Source organism: Stegostoma tigrinum, chromosome 26, assembly GCF_030684315.1.
Source record: "Stegostoma tigrinum isolate sSteTig4 chromosome 26, sSteTig4.hap1, whole genome shotgun sequence".
NCBI classification, from domain to species: Eukaryota; Metazoa; Chordata; class Chondrichthyes; order Orectolobiformes; family Stegostomatidae; genus Stegostoma; species Stegostoma tigrinum.
In genome coordinates, this window is record NC_081379.1 from 14089668 (window position 1) to 14111379 (window position 21712).

The 21712-nt window shown below is 40.3% G+C and overlaps 1 protein-coding gene across 2 annotated transcripts in view; it reads left to right on the top strand.

Annotated features, from left to right (window-relative positions):
- The window catches only part of LOC125464324 (acyl-CoA dehydrogenase family member 10-like), a 53882-nt gene extending 32986 nt beyond the window's left edge, over positions 1-20896 (top strand). The window contains exons 13-21 of one of the 2 annotated variants that reach the window (XM_048556630.2): positions 1869-2275; positions 4355-4495; positions 4614-4751; positions 8642-8732; positions 10263-10421; positions 12615-12787; positions 18519-18662; positions 19707-19784; positions 20563-20896. In XM_048556630.2, coding sequence (XP_048412587.1) covers positions 1869-2275; positions 4355-4495; positions 4614-4751; positions 8642-8732; positions 10263-10421; positions 12615-12787; positions 18519-18662; positions 19707-19784; positions 20563-20697 — 1466 coding nt within the window. In that variant the 3' untranslated portion in view covers positions 20698-20896. Of the gene's footprint in view, positions 1-1868; positions 2276-4354; positions 4496-4613; positions 4752-8641; positions 8733-10262; positions 10422-12614; positions 12788-16036; positions 17157-18518; positions 18663-19706; positions 19785-20562 lie in introns of those variants that run through there. The other variant, XM_059654983.1, reaches the window with a different exon arrangement.
- Positions 20897-21712: the final 816 nt, after the last annotated feature.

Genomic DNA, 21712 nt, shown 5'->3' on the forward strand with positions numbered 1-21712 from the left:
TGTGAAGTTGTTTAGCCCTGTCTATTATTTGTTGCTTGGCATGCAGATAGCCTCATGTAGGTTCACCAGGTTGATAACAAAGTGTGGAGCTGGATGAACACAACAGGCCAAGCAGCATCTTAGGAGCACAAAAGCTGATGTTTCGGGCCTAGACGGCTCCACACTTTGTTATCTTGGATTCTCCAGCATCTGCAGTTCCCATTATCACCAGGTTGATACCTCATTTTAGAGTATGCCAGACACCACTCCTGCCAAGAGCAGCTGCATGCTTCATCGAATCAGGATTAATCCCCTGATTTTACGGTACTGGCAGCAGGTAGAATATGCCAGGCCATGAGGTTGCAGGTTTTGTTTCAGCACAATTCTGCTGCTACTGCTGATGGCCCATAGCCTCTCATTGATGTCCAGTTTTGAGTCGTTGGACCCTTTAGCCGAGGAGGAGACTTGTTGAGAAGTCAATGTTAAGGACACCTATCATTTAATTATATAGCACTGTGCTCCCACCTCTGCTGGGTCTGTTTTGCTAGATGGACAGGCCATACCCAAGGATAGTGATTGTATTACCTGAGACTTTAAGTTATGATTTAGTATCTGCGACCATTAAGGCTGTTGCTTGACTATCCTCCAAGATAGCTCTCCCAGTTTTAGCACTAAATTCCAGCTATTGGTAAGGAGGACTTTGGGTGCGGGCTGTGTTTGTCATTATTGTTTCTGGAATCTCCTTTAATTGTTAGCTGCCAGATCCCAGCCCTTTCCTCCATCATATCTAGGTCAGATTGTAACCATATTTTCGCCTCAGGGTGTCTATCACTAGCACAGATTGTGTGGCACCTGTATGCTTACCAACAGTATTCCCAATGCTCCACTTAAATCATTGATATGAATTGTGAAATGTTAAAAGCCAATGCACAATCTTTGTAAGATTCCACCTGTAAGCAGTTTCCATGTGGAACTTCTACTATTAATGACAATTTTTTTCCAATCCAGCCTAGATCTGCTGTCCAATCGCACAGTACCATTAAATTCTATTGTGAGCATAATTGTTGAAATTGTAACTAGTGAAAATCCAAATGTGCAATGTCTACTTACCTTTGTTCCAGCAATCTAGTAACCTCCTGGAAGAATTCCAGTTTTTAAGATATGGTCTTTTCCACCAACCATATTGCAAGTTTGTAATGGCCACTTCTCTGTAAAGAGAATCTTGAATGATCCTTACGACAACTAAAGCCGAGCCAATCAGCTTAAATTTCCTGGCTGTGATATTTTGCCCTTTCAAGGTATCAGTAAATAAATATTGGTTTGAGAAGGCAAGATAAAGCAACACTTTCTACTCTGGCTGTCATTTTTTTAAAAAAGTGTTTTCACAACATTCTAAAGCACTTCATTATCAATACATTACTTTTAATGTTATACTTAACGTAATGTGTGTCACAAAACAACAATCATTTTGCACATGGTAAAGTCATTAAGAACAATTTATTGCAGCACCTAACCATCAGCTTTAGTCTCTATGTTCTAGTCCAAGAGGCTGAATTTGGAACTTCAAATTCAGTTGAGAGGGTCAATATTGAGTCAAGCTAACACTGTTGGTAGTTATCTATCTTCAATGAAGCAATACAATGAACATGATCTTCTGTTTCTGAAAGCTTTCAGCACAGTTTCTTAATACAATACAGTGTTGTATTTAATAAATATTATGGCGATATATTATTAGCCCTTATATATTTATTCTATTAAAAACTAGTCCTACAGTGAAATATTTAATCAACTCTATGATATCCAAATTAGAATCTTTGTCATCAATGCACACATCACTGGATGTGCACATTTCCATAATCTCATCTTTCTTTTTGTAATGTTCTGTTCAGGTCAGGCAAGTTCAACTAAAGCTGAAACAGCTGGAAAACTTGCAGAGAACACAGCTGATTTGTCCTGGATGTTTGCTATAAGAGAAGGATTCAGAAAATTCAAATCAATCCCTACTAGAAATCCAAACTCTCCAGTGAGAAAGTACTCAACATGGAACAGCCCGAGATCATCGGCAACAAACCTCCTGTATACTTTTTCACCTAATAACCATTGCAGACATTTGGTATCAGTCCCTAAAGGACATTTAATTGTCTCACCTGAAGGGCTATCTCCTCGCATCCAAGAATTGTACCATCAACTGACTATGTTCATGGATAAACACATCTATCCCCTGGAAGCGGAACTAACGGACTACCAGAGGGATAAAAATCGATGGATTCCAAATCCTAGAATGGAGAAACTGAAAGTATGTTTAACTGCTATAAAGGACATCGCAGGTGCATTTTAATTGTTGCCACAAACTAAACACTTCAGCAAATTCAGAATCTCTACATTCTGAAATAATTTAGACAGGTCAGACCTCTAGGATTAATTTTTAGAAGAAATGTTAGGGAGTGACTGTTCTGAACTTGGGTTAAAGTAGAAAAGAGAGAGTTGGAGATATTTTCTTTTACAAAATCTGATATTTTGGGTTGTAGCTGAAGGAAAATATGGTGGTTTCATAATTGATTTTCCAACTTGGATCAATTTTGGAAAATAAATTCTGAAGAAAATAATATATGTTTAATTACCTTTTCCATTTTCATGTACAGCCAGCGGGTGCTCTGTTCAGTTAAACAGGGAAATCTTTCATTCAACATTCTCATGAAACATATGCAGATTGGAATCTGGGCTGATCTTCAGCTTTTACACAACCTATTATGTGGCAGCCATCAACGCCAGGCTCAGATACTGCATGTTGGAGCTGTTCACTTACCACAGATGTTGGTAGATTGGCCCATAGCTGTGCAGAAGTCCCCAAAAAATTAGGGGAAATTTAAAAAAAAAATTGTAATACAGAATTCTCATGTAACAGCGAGGTTCTTCATTAAAGGAGAGGCAATGAACATTGAAATAGATGCAAGTATAACAGTGGAAACAGAACAATTTTTGAAAGGTGTGTAATGATCCCATCTGTTGCCACTGAATGCGTTTGATCCTAGAATGAAATCTGGCCTGATGGATTTTTTTCAACTTAATGTGACTGACAGTCTTTCACTGAAACATAAGTATAAAACAAAAGTTCATTGTGCAACAGAAAGAATGGAAAATAAAACAAATTAATCTATATACAACACAGATTAAAAGATTTCAAGCACTCGGCAACACAGTCTGATCGACTTCTGACACCATTACTTTACAGATAATCAAAACAGAGAAATATATTCCTTCTCCGTCACAACTGTAGGTTGATTTAATTGCATATTTCCACTTCTGGTCCCGTGAGCTGCGAAGCATTTTTCTTTGATTCACACAACTGAGATCCTTACGCTGAGATAATTTGTTCCCTTAAATGGTTTGAACAAACTCTTTCTTTCTAGGAAAGGCAATACTGACATCTGACCTCAGACATGTGTCCTCCAAAATGAGCAGAACCTTCTCCATCTCTGGGGTTTTTAAGCCAAAACCAATCCTGATTATTCTAATTTGAAATAAACCTAAGATATTTCAATACCTTTTCTCTTCTGCTCATAAAACCCGACAATATAAACAAACTTTCAATAAGCCTCCAGGAGTAGATTTGTAGTTTTAAATCACATTCTTAACAAATTATAATATATTAATTACACACCTTTTGTCATAGATATCAGAAATGTTTGTTGAAATATGAGACTTGAGGATTGAAGATGAGTGGAAATCTAATAAAGTTGAAAGGTTTCGGCAGAAATCTCTGATAGGTGAGGAATGGGTCAAAATTCTAACTGAGTTGGAAGGAATTGGCTGAACACAGGATTAAGGAAGTTTACAGAGGTAGAATGGAACATGAATGTGAGGGGATTTGTAATCAAGGATTAACTTTTTGAAGTTTGTTTATTGAGGCTAACAAGCCAGCAGTAAAGATGGGATTGCAAGATGAACATGATAGAATGTGGGTAGCAAAGTTTGAATGTTGGCAGTACAATCTAGGATTTGAAGTTTGTATGTGGTAGGAGTCAAATGGAAACTGGAGGAATCAAAATTGATGTGTGTTTGGCAGTTTATGGGGTGAGGAGATTATAGTCATAAAGTTATTTCACCATTTAACATTTTAATCATTACAGTTAGTATTTTTATATCAAATGTTACATTCTCTCAAATGCAAACGTCATAAACAACTAGCAGCCTCCTGGGTTAGACATTCCCAGCGAGTCATTCCACCTCTAGTTTGATTGCAGATATTATCTAGTTCGGAGGACTGATGGTTCATCATTGTGTGTCGTGGAAGATAATACATTTGGATGAAAGTGACTTGAAAATGTTTGCTGATGATTATGACTAAGCTAAAGATTATATTTTGCACTTTCAGAGTGAAGCTAAGGCGAATGGTCTTTGGAACCTGTTTTTACCATTGAAAACTGATCCTGAGATTAAATATGGAGCTGGACTGACAAATCTGGAATATGCCCACCTTTGTGAGGTCATGGGGAGGTCTCTGCATGCTCCAGAGGTACTATAATTATTTGTGAATCTTTGTTATAAGGAATATGTTTGCTTTTCCTGGCATGGCCTTTTTAAATGTATTCCATGAGTCTATGATATGTCACTCCAAGTCCCCTGTTTTACAGGCTTTCAACTGTTCTGCACCTGATACAGGGAACATGGAGATCCTATTGAAATATGGGACTGAAGCACAGAAGGAGCAGTGGCTTCTACCATTATTAGAAGGGAAAATTAGGTCATGTTTTGCCATGACTGAGCCCCAGGTAAAACAGATATTCTGACTTACAAGCCCCCATTTAAAACATTGTCAGTGAAACCCTAAAATATTTTTTTTCTCTACTTTGAAGGATAATCATTTCATTAAGAGGGAAACTACATTAGCAGATATATTGACATTATTTGAATCCTTCAGGGCCTCCTGATTTAGTTGAATTCAAAACATGGGCTCAGCTGTACCAATACTGGGAGATAGATTCAACATCTCGGACATTATTATCTGAATGAGTTAAATGTAATTTTAGACCCAAGAAAATGAGACTGGAAAATTAATAATGGGGAAAATAAGGAAATAGCATATATTTGAACAGGTATTTTCCATCAGTCTTCACTGTAGAGGATACAAGTAACATTTCGGAAGCAGTGATGAATCAGGAAGTGGGAGTTAGGGTGAATCTCAGGAAAATCTCAATCTCCAGAGTTGTAGGATAATAATTGGCTAGTCCTGATGGACTTTATTCACAGAGCTTAAGTTGTTTGTGAGATGATTAATGCATTGGTTTTAATTTTCCAAAACTCACTTGATTCCATTAGTTTGGAAAATAGTAAATAGAACTCCTTTATTGAAAATGGGCGAGATAGAAAGCAGGAAACAGCAAGAACTGTCATAGGGAAAATGTTAGAAGCCATTTATAAAAGGAGTTATAGTAGGGCACTTTGACTCTGCCTTTATCAAGTTATTTATCAGTGTGGATTTGTGAAAGGGAAATCATGTTTGACCAGTCTGTTGGAGTTCTTTGAGAAGTAAAGTGCTGTGGATAAAAGGGAAATGGTAGATGTATTGCACTTGGATTTCAAGAAGGCGTTTGATAAGGTGCCCCATCAAAGGCTATTGAGGAAAATAAAAGTTCATAGTGTGGGGAGTGACATATTGGCGTTGTAGAATATTATCTAGCTAACAGGAAAGAGAAAGTAGATATAAATGGACCTTTTTCAGGCGAGCAAGATGTAATGAGTGGTCTGCCACAGGGATTGGTGCAGGGACCTGAACAGTTCCCAACTTGTATCAATGAATTGGATGAAGAGACAAAAGGTTTGATTCCCAAATCTGCTGATGCTGTAAAGATAGAAAGGAACATAAGTTGTAAAGAAGGCATAAAAAAAGGTCCCTACTGTGCAGAAGCAGGCCACCATGTCCACACCGACCCTCCAAAGAGCATCTCACCCAGACCCATCCCCTATCCTGCATTTTAACTCTGCATTTATCATGGATAATCCACCCAGCCTGCAATCCCTGGATACTATGGGCAATTTAGCATGGCCAATCCACTAACCTGCAAATCTCTGGACTGTGGGAGGAAACTGGAGTACCCAGAGGAAACCTATGCAGTCATGGGGAGAATGTGCAAACCCCACACAGACAGTTGCCCAAGACTGGAATCGAACTCGGGTTCCTGGAGCTGCAAGGCAGCAGGCCTGACCGCTGATCCACAGTGCCACCCTGTGGATAAGCCAAGACACAGATAAGTAATAAAGATATGGCAAATAGAATATAATGTGAAATTGTTCTGGCAGGAACAATAAAAATTACAGAGTTATGAAGTGCAGGGATAGTTGGATGTCCTCGTGCATAAAACACAGAAGGTTATTATGCAAGTACGGCAAGTAATTAAGAAAGCTAATGCAATGTTATTGTTTTTTGCAAAGGAAATTAAATACAAAAGTAGTGAGGTTATGCTTTAGTTACACAATGTGTCTAGAGGGCTGTGCACAGTACAGGTCACTTTTAAGAAAGGGTGTAAATGTTTTGGACACAATTCAGAGAAAATTTGCTAGACTAATACCTGGATAGGGTGGTTGTCTCATGAGGAAAGGTTGGCCAGGCTAAGCTGTGTCTGGAGTTCAGAAGAGTAAGAGATTACTTAATTGAAACCTTTAAGGTCTTGATAGTGTATATATGGCAAAGATGTTTCCTTTTATGGGAGAACCTAGAACTAGCAGTCAGTGCTTACAAATCAAGTATCACCCATTAAAACAAAGATGAGGTGAATTCTTTTCACTCAGAGGCTCATAATTCTTTGGAACTCTTGGCCTGCGAAGGTGCTGTAAAAAGAGCCCTTGAATATTTTTAAAGTAGCAATATTATGGATTCTTGTTAAGCAAGGGGATGAAAGGATATCCACAGTAGGGAGTGTGAATTTAGGTTGCAGTCAAATCAGCCAAGATCTTATTGAATGACGGAGCAGGTTTAGGGGCTGAGTGGTTTGCTGCTGGTCTTGATTCATTTGTTTGTGTGTCCCCATACTACTCCAAGCAAAACTGGAATCAGTCGGAATCAAGGGCAGACTCCACTGTTTTGAGTCAGTAATCTACTGATTACTTGATGCAACGTAAAATGGTTGACGTTGTTGGATGTCAGTCATCCAGCAAATGACGTCTCTGCAGGAGTTCTGCAGGGTAATGTCCCGGGCCCAACCATCTACAGCTGTTTCATCAATGACTTTCCCTCCATCATAAGGTCAGAAGTGGGGTGTTCTCTGATGATTGATTGTGCAATGTTCAGCACCATTCACGATTCACAATACTGAAACAGTCCATGTTCAAATACAACAAGATCTGGGCAATATCCAGGCTTGAGCTGACAAATGTTAAGTAACATTCACACCACCCAAAAGCCAGTCAATGACCATCATTCCTAAGAGACAATCTAACCAATGCCCCTTTACATTCAATGGTGTTATCATCACTCAATCACCCACTATCGACATCCTGGGGTTCCCATTCAGAAATTTAGCTGAACTCAACGTATAAATACAAGTAGTGGGTCAGAAGCTAAGAATACTGCAACAAGTAACTCGTCTCTTGACACCCCAAAATCTGTCCACCATCTACCGGGCACAAATCAGGAGTGTGATTTGCCTGCCACCAAGTACAAATTCAGCTCCAAGCAATTCATCGCCCTGACTTCACCGTTCCTTCACTGTCACTGGGTCAAAATCCTGGCATTCATCGTGAGTTTACTTACAGCATGTGGACTGCAAGGGTTCAAGAAGGCAACTCACCACCCCCTTTTCAAGGGCAACTAGGAATGGGCAATAAATGGATGTGAGTTTGCTCGCTGAGCTGGAAGGTTCGTTTTTAGACATCATGGGCAATAAATGCTAGCTGGCCAGTGAATCCACATCCCACAAGTAAATAAATTAAAAACAAAATTGCAACCATGAGAATAGGTGGATATTTCCTTCTTAGGCTTACTTTACCAATGTCATGATTGGGGTTCTTTTATGCATCTTACTAAAAGCACATGTGTAGCTGTTTAAGCAGGCCTACATCTGCATGTCAAAGTGTTACTAATGTCTGAGGACTTCCTTTTGCTGTCGTTTAATAAATGAACCATAGAACTAACGTATGCATATATGAGCCTTGGCCTTTGATATGCACAGAGTCAGCTCTCACAACAGAGAGGGCACCTGCTGCTTGGCCTGCTGTGTTCATCCAGCCTCACATTTTGTTATCTTGGATTCTCCAGCATCTGCAGTTCCCATTATCTCGGGCACTATAGTTGGCCTGTTTTGGTCAAGGTAAGGGGAAGTCCTTATTCTTCATCACTATCTTTTAACCCTTGCTGGAAATTGCATTTGTGGAAATTGAGTGAGGAAAGAAAATGACTTGGCCAACAATCTGTGGTTCTAACTTTGTTGAGAAACAATCACTTTAAATGTGGCACAGAGCTGTCCTTTGAACTGTATCCCATAAATAATCGACATCCTTCAAGGAAGAGGAACTTAATTTTTTTAAAATTCCTGGTACTGAGATACTTTTTGGTATTGGTAAAGTTTCAGTAACTGCTAATGTATCTTTGAAAGGCTATGGGTAACAGTGACATTCAGAGGTGTCTAGTTAATCCATATTACCTTGTTGTTCTTGCAAAATGCAGGTTGCATCTTCAGATGCCACAAACATCAAAGCCTCAATTGTTGAAGTGGGAGACAGTTTTATCCTCAATGGTCACAAATGGTGGACATCAGGTAAGAATGATCAAGGAAAGCTGCAGAACATGACTGGGTGAAAATAACCAGACTGGAGTACCGTTAGTATACTGCTTATTTCTTCCATCAGAATTAGGAAATACAATAAAAATTAGTGTGCAACAAAGCTCTTTTGCCTTAAAATTCATCACCTTTAGTTCCCATTGTGGCATTTAATTGATGTTGAATAACTGCAGTAGATGTTTCTCCTAATTTCACTCCTTTCTATTCATTTGCCTGTTTGGGTTCATTCTATGTAAACTGCCTCCCATTGTATGCGCTTTGAGGTCCACTTCTTGTCTTTCCTTATAGTTTATCAGATTAAAGCAGATTTGCATTTCAGAGCAAAGATGTCTTACTGTAATTATATAGAGCCTTACTGAGACCACATCTGGAGTATTGTGCACAGTTTTAGAGTCCTTGCTTAAGGAAATACATACATACCATAGAGGGAGTGCAATGAAGGTTCACCAAACAAATGTTTGGGATTGAGGGATTGCCTTTTCACGCAAGATTAAATTGATTGTGCTAGTATTTTCTGGAGTTTAGAAGAATGAGAGATGATTTCATTAATCATACAAAATTCTTACAGGGGTCAGCAATGTAGATACAGGAAGAATGTTGTCCTTGGTTGGGGTCTAGAACCAGAATACACAGTTTCAAAATAAGGGGCAGGCCATTTAGGGCAGAGATGAGGAAGCATTTATTCACTCAGAGAGTGATGAATCTTTGGAGCTCTGCCCCAGAGGGCTGTGAAGTTCCACTCATTGAGTAAATTTGAGATTGAAATAGATAAATGTCTACATCAAAGTAAAACGAGATATTGTAGGAAAATGGTATTGAAATAGCAGATCAACTGTGATCTCATTGAAAGACAGTATCCTGCAGGGCCGAATGGTTTGCTAGAAGAGCAACAAATGCTGACCTTGCCAGGAACACTCACTTCGCATGAAAGAATTTTGAAAATCGCATGCTGTATATGAAAAATCAACAAAGATTGTTCAGGCCATCATGTTTATCATTATACTTACCTAGAACACCAGATCTCCATTTATAACCAGCAGCAACGGTTTGAGTTTCTATTTCAGTCTTCACTATCCTGCGTGGTAGATGTTTACAAGCATTTATTACTCTTTGAATGAATAAGATCTTAATATCTGTTTTAAATTTACTTTGCACTTTTAAACAATGATTTTAACGGCTCTCCTGACTTAGGAAGTAATATGCTAGCAATAGCTTGTCAATTTGTGTGATAGATTCTGTCAATCGCTAATCTTCTTTAGGACCTTTTGAAATGTGTCCTCCTTGGACATAGACATTAAGCTGGAGCTTCACTGATTTTTCCTGATAGCTCATTTAGAACTTTTGTGTTTTCGTGACCAGAACTGGGGGGTAAATTATATGAGTGTTACAATTGAATTGTTGTGAGCCATGAAATCACTGTTATATGATACTATCTCTGACAACCTCCTGTGATTCTCTTTTTTTTGGGAATGATTGTACCAATTATTGCTTTGTGTGTTTTGACAGGTGCAATGGATCCTCGCTGCAAACTGTGTGTGTTTATGGGAAAAACTGATCCACAGGCTCATCGTCACAGACAGCAGTCCATGATTCTGGTTTCCATGGATACACCAGGGATTACAGTTGTCCGACCCCTATCAGTTTTTGGGATTGAAGACCCTCCTGGTAAGGCAGGCTAATATCGGAGCAGTGCCTGTCTAAGGTCAAAGCATATTGTACAGTTGAGGAATCTGTCTAGCTGAGCAGGGCTTGGGCTTGGAAATAACACTGGGAAAAAAATCTTACATTTAGAAGCTTCCCAAGGTAACATATTGTTTGGTTCTAGTAATCTTGGGTAATGTAATGTTAAAAATTATTTTCATCCATTGGCTAAGAGTTCCATCAATTATGTTTTTTTAACCTTGATTCAAGATTATTCCATTTTCCAAGACTCTGAGCAGCCTGTAATGCAATGTAGACTTCATGGTCTCGTACAGCAAGACCGCACATTGGCTGGTGTAAATGTAGGTAAGTGTTGTACTGATTAGAACAGGTGCGACTGTGAGTTTGGAACAAAGTGGAGTGGACTTGAATTCTCTACATGACCCTTGTCTTTGATTTGAGGTGCATTGTTGCTGACATTGGAGACTTGAAATATGAAATTGCTCCACTTTCTAGAACTGATGTATGTTATCTTGGCAGCATAAAATTCACCTATCTTGAATTTTGTTTTCCATGTGTGGTTCCTTTCAATATTAACGGGGAGAAGGGACCCCAGGGGTCCTTTTACACTGAGTTTAGATTGTTGGTATCTCTCTATAAGTCAAAACAGAAGCCTGTAAGAATTGGTCTTCTCTTGAACCTAAAGCAGTCCTTTCCTGCGAAACATTTCACTTCAAACTTGAACCACATGAAGGATTTTGATAGAGCAAATATGGACAAACTTGACTGCAGGAGGGTTTGTAACTGGTTAACACAGATGAAATGTTAATTAGCATAAAAGGAACAGGGGAGATCAGGAAAAATGTTTTTTAATGTCTGCTGAAGATTCATAACGTATCATTATCTGGGATCTTAAGTTCTACATTGGATGAAAAATGTATTTTAGTTTTCAGTTCTGTGAAGGTCTTTTTTAAAGAAAAGTCAGGAAGTTGTCTTAAACAGTGAATTAAAACCAGCATTTGAAGCATCCATGTGAATTTTGGAAGATAATTGCTAAGGTGTTTGCTGACTTGAGTTTTACAACTCCAAGACAGATGGGACAGAAGCAGAATCGTTCCAAGAGAGGTCCATAACAGTAGAGATGCTGTTGGTTAGCAGTCTCCAAGAAGTTAGAGTTGGGGAGAAATCCAAAGTTGTGTAGAAGTAAACTCTAGAAGCAGAAGGCTGCAGAGGTTTCACAAAGGAAAACATCCTACAAGGCTGTCGAAGACCAATGTTTAAGTAACCAATGTTAAGTAACAATAGTGAACTGACTTAGCACCTTATTTAAAGGTTTTAGGGTGACAATTAACTTAAGTAACATTTGAGTGACTGCGCAGATATTTGCCAAAATGGTGGAAAAAACCTGTCTCTGCTGAGCAAGAAGCTTTCATGTGGAGGTAGGAGTGATTCTTCACTGAGGTTTGAGTGTCTGCAAGAGTATTGCTAAGGGTAAAAGAGATGATCATTTGTTCTGATATTTGGAATGGGTTTGTTTCATTCATTCCTGTATAATGTTGTATATTGTTGTGGTTTTGTTATGAGTACATTGGCAACCTCTTGTTTTTTTTCAGTCCCTCAGTCTCTCACAATAAACAAAAATTAGAAATGAAACTTATGATCTGTCAAGGCAGGTCTCACGTTGGGATCTGGCTTATCCAATATTATGATCGGCTGGGGTCATAACAAATGTAACAATTTGCTAAAAGGGGTGGTGGAAGCAGAATCACTACTAATTGTCAAAGGGCAGTTGGACAATATGTACTTGAAAAACAAATTGATGCATGTCTACGGGAAACAGCAAGGTCGTAGGAATAATGAGGTGGTGTTTTCAAAGTGCTGGCACAGCAACACAAGGCCGTCTTCTATCTATGAAAATAAGCTCGATGGCTCAGCTGAGAACTATTGTGTCTGCCCGCCAGGGTGGTGGGATAATAGCATTTTCTGAGTAAGTTTTCTGTGACTAGTCTAGAGAGCTAGCATGGAAGTTTTTCCAGGTGCCAGGACAGGAGGGCGGCGAGAATTGATCTGGATTGCTCGGAGGGATGGGAGAGCAGTAGAAATGATGCAGTGGTCTGGACTGTGAGTGAGAAGAGAGATGATACAAGTGTAATAGAGCAGAGGGATATCACTGTAGTTGTGATTGAGCATAAAATCACATCTATTATTTTACTGCAGGAGGGCATGGCGAACTTACATTTGAAAATGTTCGAGTGCCAAAACAGAACATTCTGTTGGGGCCTGGCCGAGGGTTTGAAATTGCCCAAGGAAGGCTTGGACCAGGAAGGATACACCACTGTATGCGACTCATAGGCTATGCAGATCGAGCATTGCAACTCATGAAGGATCGGGTGAGTATTTTACACTGAGTGAAGTTGATCCTCAATATCTCCATTCTAATCTGGACCATTATAGACGTTGAAAAGCATCCCTGACTGACTGTTTAATGCAATCTCATATTGCTAGTTACTGAAATCTGAGAAATGTCCTGCATTCCTCATTGTGATCTTCAGAGATGTTTTAACAATATAACATTCTCTGAAAATGAAATCATTTACTTTACTCTAAAACCATACTAAATCAATGCTGTTGATTCCTTTAATATATCTTTAAACTTTTAAACTCCATTCAATAGCAATGCTGTTGTTTAATTTCTTTTAAGCTTTGAATTCTACCAAAATAGCAATACTGCATCTCTGTGCTGCTTATTTGGAAATATCCTGCTTTTATTTCCTAATCAAAAGGGTGGTTTGGCACCCTTTGCACACAAATGGAGGCTATCCCACATTCTGCAGTCTAAATAGAGCTTTGCCACTTCTTTAGAAGCAATTTTGATGTTTTCTGACCTTTCAATTTATGGATGAATACTGCTCAAGGCCGTAGCTTTATGTAGGTAAAAGGAGTTATTGCATTGCACCTTTTATATGGGAATAAAAAAGGGACTGACAAGATCTGCTGCATTCTCATGGTAACACCCTAACCAGTCAGAGCTTATTAGCCTGGTCAGAGAACTAGGATTGTCAGTCAAGCATAAGAAACACAGTGTGGAGCTGGAGGAACACAACAGGCCTGGCAGTATCAGAGGAGCAGGAAAGTTGACATTTCAGGTCGGGGCCCTACTTCAGAAATGGGGAGGGAAAGGGAGCTCTGAAATAAATAGAGAGGAGGGTTGGGGGCTGGGTAAGATAGGTGGGATGGTGATAGGTGAGTGCAGATAGGGAGTGGTGAGAATTGGTCAGTGAGGTGGGTGGGGTGGATCGGTGTGAGAGAAGATGGACAGGTTGTGTCAGATCAAAGAGGCGGGGATGACAGGGTGGATTAGTCATGGGGTGAGGGTGAGGGTGGGGGAGGGGGAGGGGGAGTTTTGAAACTGGTAAAATCCAAATTTCGGCCATTGGGCTGTAGGCTTCCGAGGTGGAATATGAGGTGCTGCTCCTCCAGTTTGCAAGCGGTGTCATTGTGGCACTGGAGGAGGCTGCCTGGCCTGCTCTGTTTCTCCAGCTCCACACTGCATTATCTCTGACTCCAGTATCTGCAGTTCTTACTGTCCTGTGGTGGTGTCAAGTGTTCTTTTTACATCTCCATGCCAAAGATGGTCGAAACACATCCACATCCTCTTTTCAGCCTGTATAAATTGGTGTCCCTGTTTTTCAAGTCTGTTTCTTGTATCCTTTATTATTTGCTGTGATAATAGCGATCCAATTGTGTTAAGACACAGAGACAGACAACTGAGCCAAATCAGGAAATTAAACAACAAGGTAATCTAATTAACGGCTATGCTTTAAACCAGAAACATATGTTTTCAACTCCCATTCACACAAAAGACACACCAACACAGTTAAGAGATACGTAAAAGAAAATAACAATTCTGGCCGTTTTACTTGAATTGTTTTCACAATGTGTTATTTCACAGGTACAAATGTGGACTCATTCTTTACTTCTCTGGAAGCATTTATCATGGTCACCTTTTCAGTTCAGCCTTGTAAAAGAACTAATACTCTAACTAAAAAATACACAGTGTGAAGCTGGATGAACACAGCAGGCCATTTTCTGAAGAAGGGTCTCGACCCGAAATGTCAGCTTTCCTGTTCCTCTGATGCTGCTTGGCCTGCTGTGTTCATCTAGCTTCACACCATGTTATCTCAGATTCTCCAGCATCAGCAGTTCCTACCATCTCTGTAATACTCTAAGTTGGCTTTCTACTTGTTGGGCAGAAAGGGAGATTAGGCAGGAAGCTTTCAAATCTTCATGCTGCATCATCGCAGCCAAACTCTTCTGCACAAGAAAAAAGTTTGAAAAAACAACATTTCTGGTCCCTCCCTGATAGACTGTCTTTTCCCAAGGTCTCCGTTACCATTCAGTATCAGCCATCTGTCTGAATATAGAGTCTCTTCCAGACTTACTGGAACCAATTTCCAGGTACCAACCATGTTAATAGCCAATTTCTGTTACCAGTTTAAACACCATGCTCCTTATGGAGTGCTGCATCTGTGGGAAGCCTTTTAATCAAGAATTAGCCTGCAAGTACCCTCCAGGCCTGGCCTCACAAGCAAACAAAAGCTTGTTTAGTCTGATTCTGTTTCCCCTTTTACCACAAGCTGTTTCCTGAAGTCCAAAAGCCATCTTCGTTCCACAATTTCCTGATTTCAAATTACCATTGGCAATCTTTAGTTTCCACCAGGTTGTGCCAGGCATCAGGTTCTGCCTCCCAATATTGAATTGCTGGCAAATGCTCTTTACTATTTTTAATTCTGATAATTCTCACTGGCTGCATACCTTCCGTGCATACTTATAAAAGAAAAGAACTCCCTTTTTTAGGCAAATTATCTTCCTCAGTTGTAGGATTAGGAGAATGGAATATTTACTTGTATTGTTTTTCTCATGCTACAATCAAACTGGGTGAAGTGTGCAGTTGTGGAACCTGGGATTCAAATTGCCCGGGTTTCCTTGAGGCTTCTGCACTGCCTTTGTGGTGGCATGGTTGGTCTGGTGCAGCTTGGGAGTTCTATTGGCAACAGCCTGGAAGTCCTTTCTGCAGTGGCTTGAAATCCCTTCTGTGGTTGTTTTGTCAGCATCAATCTAGATTTCCTTGTGGTGGCTTCAGTCACTTGGTGACTCCATATGGCTATTCCTTTGGCATTGTGGTGGATTCAGCCTGGGATTCCAATGGTGGGGTCAGATCCTTGAGCCCAGAGCCATGAAATGGACTAAGTGGATGTTGACTTAGCTTCTCCTTTTTAAAAATTTCTCTTATTATATTGTCATGGAAGGACCATTATGCTGGACTTTTTATTTCTTCATTTTCTAATTTATTACTCTGATTTTGCACTTTGGAAGGTCTGTAATGCTGGACTTTTTATTTCTTTATTTTTCTAATATTTTTTCCTAAGAATTTGTACTCTAGAATCTGTACCTAGGTACCTTTGTGCCTGAGATGGCGCCATAAGTGGCTACTTGTTAACTTTTCACTGTGCTCATGTGAGTACGTGACAATAAAGCTAATTCATTCATTCATTGTAATTGGAGCCTACAATCTGATAAGAATTGTGTTCATCATGAGTGCAATCTTCTAACAGGAATACCGTCTTATTAATTTGCAGATGTGAAGAAGGGACCAGATCCAAGTTTTGAACTAGTCTGATCATCTGCAGGTGCTGCCTTACCTGCTGATTGTTTATAGTATTTCAATATACCTTTCAGATTTCCAGCATCTACTTTTTTTTCCCCTTTTTTGTTAATGTTTTGGAAGGTTAGCTTGAGTGATCCTGCCTTAAATATAGGGTATGAGAAGTTGGGCAATTGAAGGGTTTATTTTGGCTGTCGGTGGATATCTGGCTAATTTTACATCCTTCGAACCGCCGGTGGCTGTCCCAATTACAGCCCTTAAACTGTATGTGACCAACGGCCTCTGCTACAATACATGGTTTTCAGTATTGTAGCCTCAATAAGTAAACAGTAAATGAAAACAACAACATTGTTTCAGTGTCAACAATTTGAAATGCCTGCAAATTAATAGGATCATCAATGTGTCTTTTGTCCATGGCACACAAGGCTCAGTAGAGCAAAAGCAGCAGGCACATGGAAATAACACCACATGCAAGTTCTCCTTCAATTTTACAGGATTCCCAGCAGTGTGGAGTAACAGAGGGAGCGTGGAGTCCACGTCCATAGGTCCCTCAAAGTTGCTACCCACATTGATAGGATTGTAAAGAAGACATATGGTGGATTGGCTTTCATTGGCAGGGGAATTGAGTTTAAGAGCCATGAGGTTATGCTGCAGCTCTATAAAACTCTGGTTAGACCACACTTGGAATATTGTGTTCAGTTCTAGTCACCTCATTGTAGGAAAGATGTGGAAGCTTTGGAGAAGGTGCAGAGGAGATTTACCAGGATGCTGCTGGACTGGAGAGTAGATCTTATGAGGAAAGGTCGAGGGAGCTGGGGCTTTTTTCATTGGAGCGAAGAAGGATGGGAGGTGACTTGATAGAGGTTTACAAGATGATGAGAGGCATAGATAGAGTGGATAGTCAGAGACTTTCTCCCAGGGCGGAAATAACTATTACAAGGGGGACAACAAGGTGTAGAGCTGGTTAAACACAGCAGGCCAAGCAGCATCAGAGGAGCAGGAAGGCTGACATTTCGGGCCTAGACCGTTCTTCAGAAATGTGGGAGGGGAAGGGGGTTCTGAAATAAATAGGGAGAGAGGGGGAGGCAGATAGAAGATGGGTAGCGGAGAAGATAGGTGGAGAGGAGACAGACCAGTCAAAGAGGTGGGGATGGAGCCAGTAAAAGGTGTGTAGGTGGGGAGATAGGGAGGGGATAGGTCAGTCCAGGGAGGATGGACAGGTCAAGGGGGTCGGGATGAGGTTAGTAGGTAGGAGATGGGGTGGGACTTGAGGTGGAAGGAGGGGTTAGGTGGGAGGAAGGACAGGTTAGGGAGGCTGGGATGAGCTGGGCTGGTTTTGGGATGCGGTAGCGGGAGGGGAGATTTTGAAGCTTGTGAAGTCCACACTGATACCATTGGGCTGCAGGGTTCCAAAGCGGAATGCGAGTTGCTGTTCCTGCAACCATCAGGTGGCATCGTTGTGGCACTACAGGAAGCCCAGGATGGACATGTCATCCTGGAATGGGAGGGGGAGTTGAAATGGTTCAGGACTGGGAGGTGCAGTTGTTTATTGCGAACCGAGCGTAGATGTTCTGCAAAGCGGTCCCCAAGCCTCTGCTTGGTTTCCCCGATGTAGAGGAGGCCACAATGGGAACAGTGGATGCAATACACCACGTTAGCAGATGCACAGGTGAACATCTGCTTGATGCGGAAAGTCTTCTTTGGGCCTGGGATGGGGACAAGGAGGGGAAGTGTAGGGGCAGATGTAGCACTTCCTGTGGTTGCAGGGAAAAGTGGGGCTGAGGGGAGTGTGGAGCGGACAGGGGAGTCACGGAGAGAGTAGTCCCTCTGCAAGGCAGATCAAGGTGGAGAGGGAAAAATATCTTTGGTGGTGGAGTCGGCTTGCAGACGACGGAAGTGTCACAGGATGATGTGTTGAATCCAGAGGTTGGTGGAGTGGTACGTGAAGACGAGGGGTATTCTGTTTTGGTTTTTATTGCGGGGGTCCAGCTCTACACCTTGTTATCTCAGACTCTCCAACATCTGCAGTTCCTACTATCTCCATTACGTGGGGGCTTAATTTTAAGGTGATTGGAGGAAGGTATAGGGGAGATATCAGAGGTAGATTCTTCACACAGAGAGTGGTGGGCGTGTGGAATGCACTGCCAGCAGTAATAGTGGAGGCAGATACTTGAGACTTTTAAGTGACTCTTGGGTAGGCACATGGAGGATTGTAAAATGTAGGGTATGCAGGGTATATTGATCTTAGTAGGATAGTAGATAGGCACAACATCGTGGGCAGAAGGGCCTGTACTGTGCTGTACTGTTCTCTGTTCTAAGCAGACCACATAGACAAAAAGCTGAGACATCCCTGGCCTTAACCATTAGGTGTCCATAAGCTGCTTTATTATAAAGGGGATATAATAATGTAATGTGGGATCTAATTCACGTTTCTACTTCCCACTCACTGCATGTAGGTAAAAACACGAGTGGCTTTTGGAAGACCATTAGCTGAACAGGGCAGTATCATGGCAGACATTGCTAACTCCCGGATAGAAATTGAACAGGCACGGTTGCTCGTGCTGAAAGCTGCCCATCTCATGGATACAGTGAGTGACAAGGTAAATATTCTTGTAAACTTCTATTGCACCATGGTGCCATCAAATCAGGCTGCCACAGTACTTTTGTGAAATCATAGAAGCATTGTGATGTGAAATCGACATACCTAATGTCATTATGTGATGTGTGTTTGCTATTGTGGTGAAATTCTCATTCTATCCATTTTGTTTTGTAATCTATGACTGGGAACATCTATGCAGTTTCAGTTCCAGGGTTTCAAGATGGCCACTTTTAATTCTACATAGCACTAAGGGAGAGGTTGCTTGATGCCACTTATGGATGAATGTGGTCTTGATGTCAAAGGCTGTCACTCTCACTTCACCTCTGGAACTAAACTCTTTTGTCCATGTTGGAACCGAGGTTGTAATGAGGTCAGGAGTTGAATGCCCCCAGAGTCAGTGAGCAGTTTATTGCTGAGAAGGAGCTGTTTGAAAGCACTGTTGATGAAACCTTCCATCACTTGTGCAGATTATTTAGGATTACTGCCAATCATTCTGATGCTGTGTACACATACATACGACTGCTCAGTTATGGCTTTTAAAAATTATTTGAATAAAAGATCCTCCTAAACTTTGGATGTGGAGTGTTGAATCTTGCTGGGTTGCACATTGTCATTAGAATTGTATTCTGTTGGTTTATAATTTCCAACTGGCATCCGCTTCAACCATTTCCAGTCTTTGCTCCGGATGCTAGTGAGCAAGGTCACATGAGATCTAATACATGATGTGATTATTACTAAATAAAATGATGCTCATGTCATTATAAGAGAGCATTAACTCCACCTTACTGTCAGTCATGCCACAAGATAGCTTCGAATTATTTTGCGTCTTTGCCCACAAGTAGTGACATGAGTGACCAAATAATCTTGTATCAAACTGCAACCATGAAGCTCCCAGTTCTGAGGTTTTGCTGCTTCTTAATGCACTGTATTAACTATCAAACTAATTCTGTTTTGTACTGCCTGCATTATGTATTGCATTTAATCTCTTAGCCCTAGTTCATGCTCACTGCAGTATTCTATGAAATTTAATCATTTGTATTTGCAGGAAGTAGCCTCTGAGATCTCGATGATTAAATTAGTGGCGCCAAGTATGGCTTTGCATGTCATTGATCGTGCAATCCAGGTGAGAGTGACTAATGCATAAATCAACAAATAGATAAACTTCTGACTCTATTCAAACAAATGCCTTCTTTCACCAAAATGCACAGCCTCACAAAAAAGTTGATTTATCTCTTGGAGTAAATTACATAGCCTTTGTTTTTATTCTGTTGATGTAAATTATCTGTAAATTATAAATGATTCCAGATAAAAGCCAGTATGGTGAAAGTCTAATAATTTATTTTAAGCAGTCACTGCATCCCTACACCTGTATGCAAAATTAGTTGCTAAAATATGTCATCCTCTCCCAATAATTTTATTTCTGTTGTACAAGACAGTTGCCTGAAATGTAGTGTTTGAGAGAGTGATGGCTCAACTTTAGCCCATCATTATATGTTGAAGGAACTCAGTAATTCCTAAGAAATTATTCTCCACAATCATGAAGTTAGAAATTTGTATTCCAGTATGGTCCAAAGGCTGGCCATTTAAGCTCCAGCCCCCGCCTGACAAGCTGAACCATGAGAGTTGATTATGTGTTTTGAAGTCATTGAGTTGCTGGATTATATGCCTTGCAACATTGGTGTTGGCATATTGAGAGAGGGGTAATGTTAGATGTATCCAGCATTCTACCTTCTTTATAATGTTGCAGTTATGGACTCCTGTTGATCACAGTCAATTGTAAACACCTTTGACCATGTAATCTTGTAGGATAACATTAGAGGTAACTTTGCAGAATATTCATGTATTCCTAAGCATTATTTTCCAATTCAGTGTTGCTGACATTTTATTTCTATCCTTTTTAGGCATTTGGAGCAGCCGGGCTCAGCAATGACTACCCATTGGCTCAGTTTTTTGGCTGGGCACGTGCTCTGCGACTGGCTGATGGTCCAGATGAGGTTCACAGAGCTGTCATTGCCAAGCTTGAATTGAAACGCTGAGTCAGCTCAATACAATACTGAACACTGGTGCCCTGATCAATGCAACCATTACCTTTGTTTTAGATTGCTTTAGGTACATAGACATGAATGCAATGAAACAATACTATTGTCTTGATTAATAAAAACCAAAAGAACTGCAGATGCTGTAAAGTAGGAACAAAAACAAAGTTACTGAAAAAGCGCAGCAGGTCTGCGAGCATGTGTCAAGGAGAAAACAGAGTTAATGTTTTGGGTCTGGTGACCCTGACATTCTGAGGAAGGATCACTGGACTCGAAACATTAACTCTGTTTTCTCCTTCACAGATGCTGTCAAAACTGCTGCGTTTTTCCAGCAACTTTGTTTTAGTTCCTATTGTCTTGATAACGATTTTCTACACAGCCTCATCAATAACACCAACAGCCTCTATTTCTCCTAATTGCACAAATCATGCTTTCGTCTGTGGAGTATTTGCTATTGTGTGTATGGTTTGGTAAGGTTACTGAATCTGAAAGTATAAATTAAATAACTTGTTTGTTTGATCTGACAGGATTCCTGGATGATAAGTAAACAAGTGCAGAAGTTAGTGATCTGTTGCTCCTAGTGATCAGCTGTGTCCATAGCAAAACAGTGCAAAAATTAGTGAAGGTATTAGAAAGAGTGAAACTTAATTCTTTAAATATTGGATTTTTGAAAATTTAATTTTCATTTTCTGTCTTTGGGTTTCCTCCTGTCTTTTCACTAAAGCACTGATCCCTTGATAGTTCCAGGAGAATTATTCTGTTATCTCGAATAAAAAGGAGGGAGAAATCAAGGTAATTCTGATAGATTTAATTGAGAAGATGAAAAGAAGCATTAGTAAAGCTTAAACAAATGGATAGACCATTTGGGGAAATTGATTGTGGCTGTTCTGTACAATTTATGTAACGCCATGTAATCTTCCCCATCTGGTCATTTTTTATTAGTAAGCGTAGATCAGCAGGCCATTCAACACAGCTCGGATGGATAATTTTTTTCTTCATACATTTTCCAACAGAC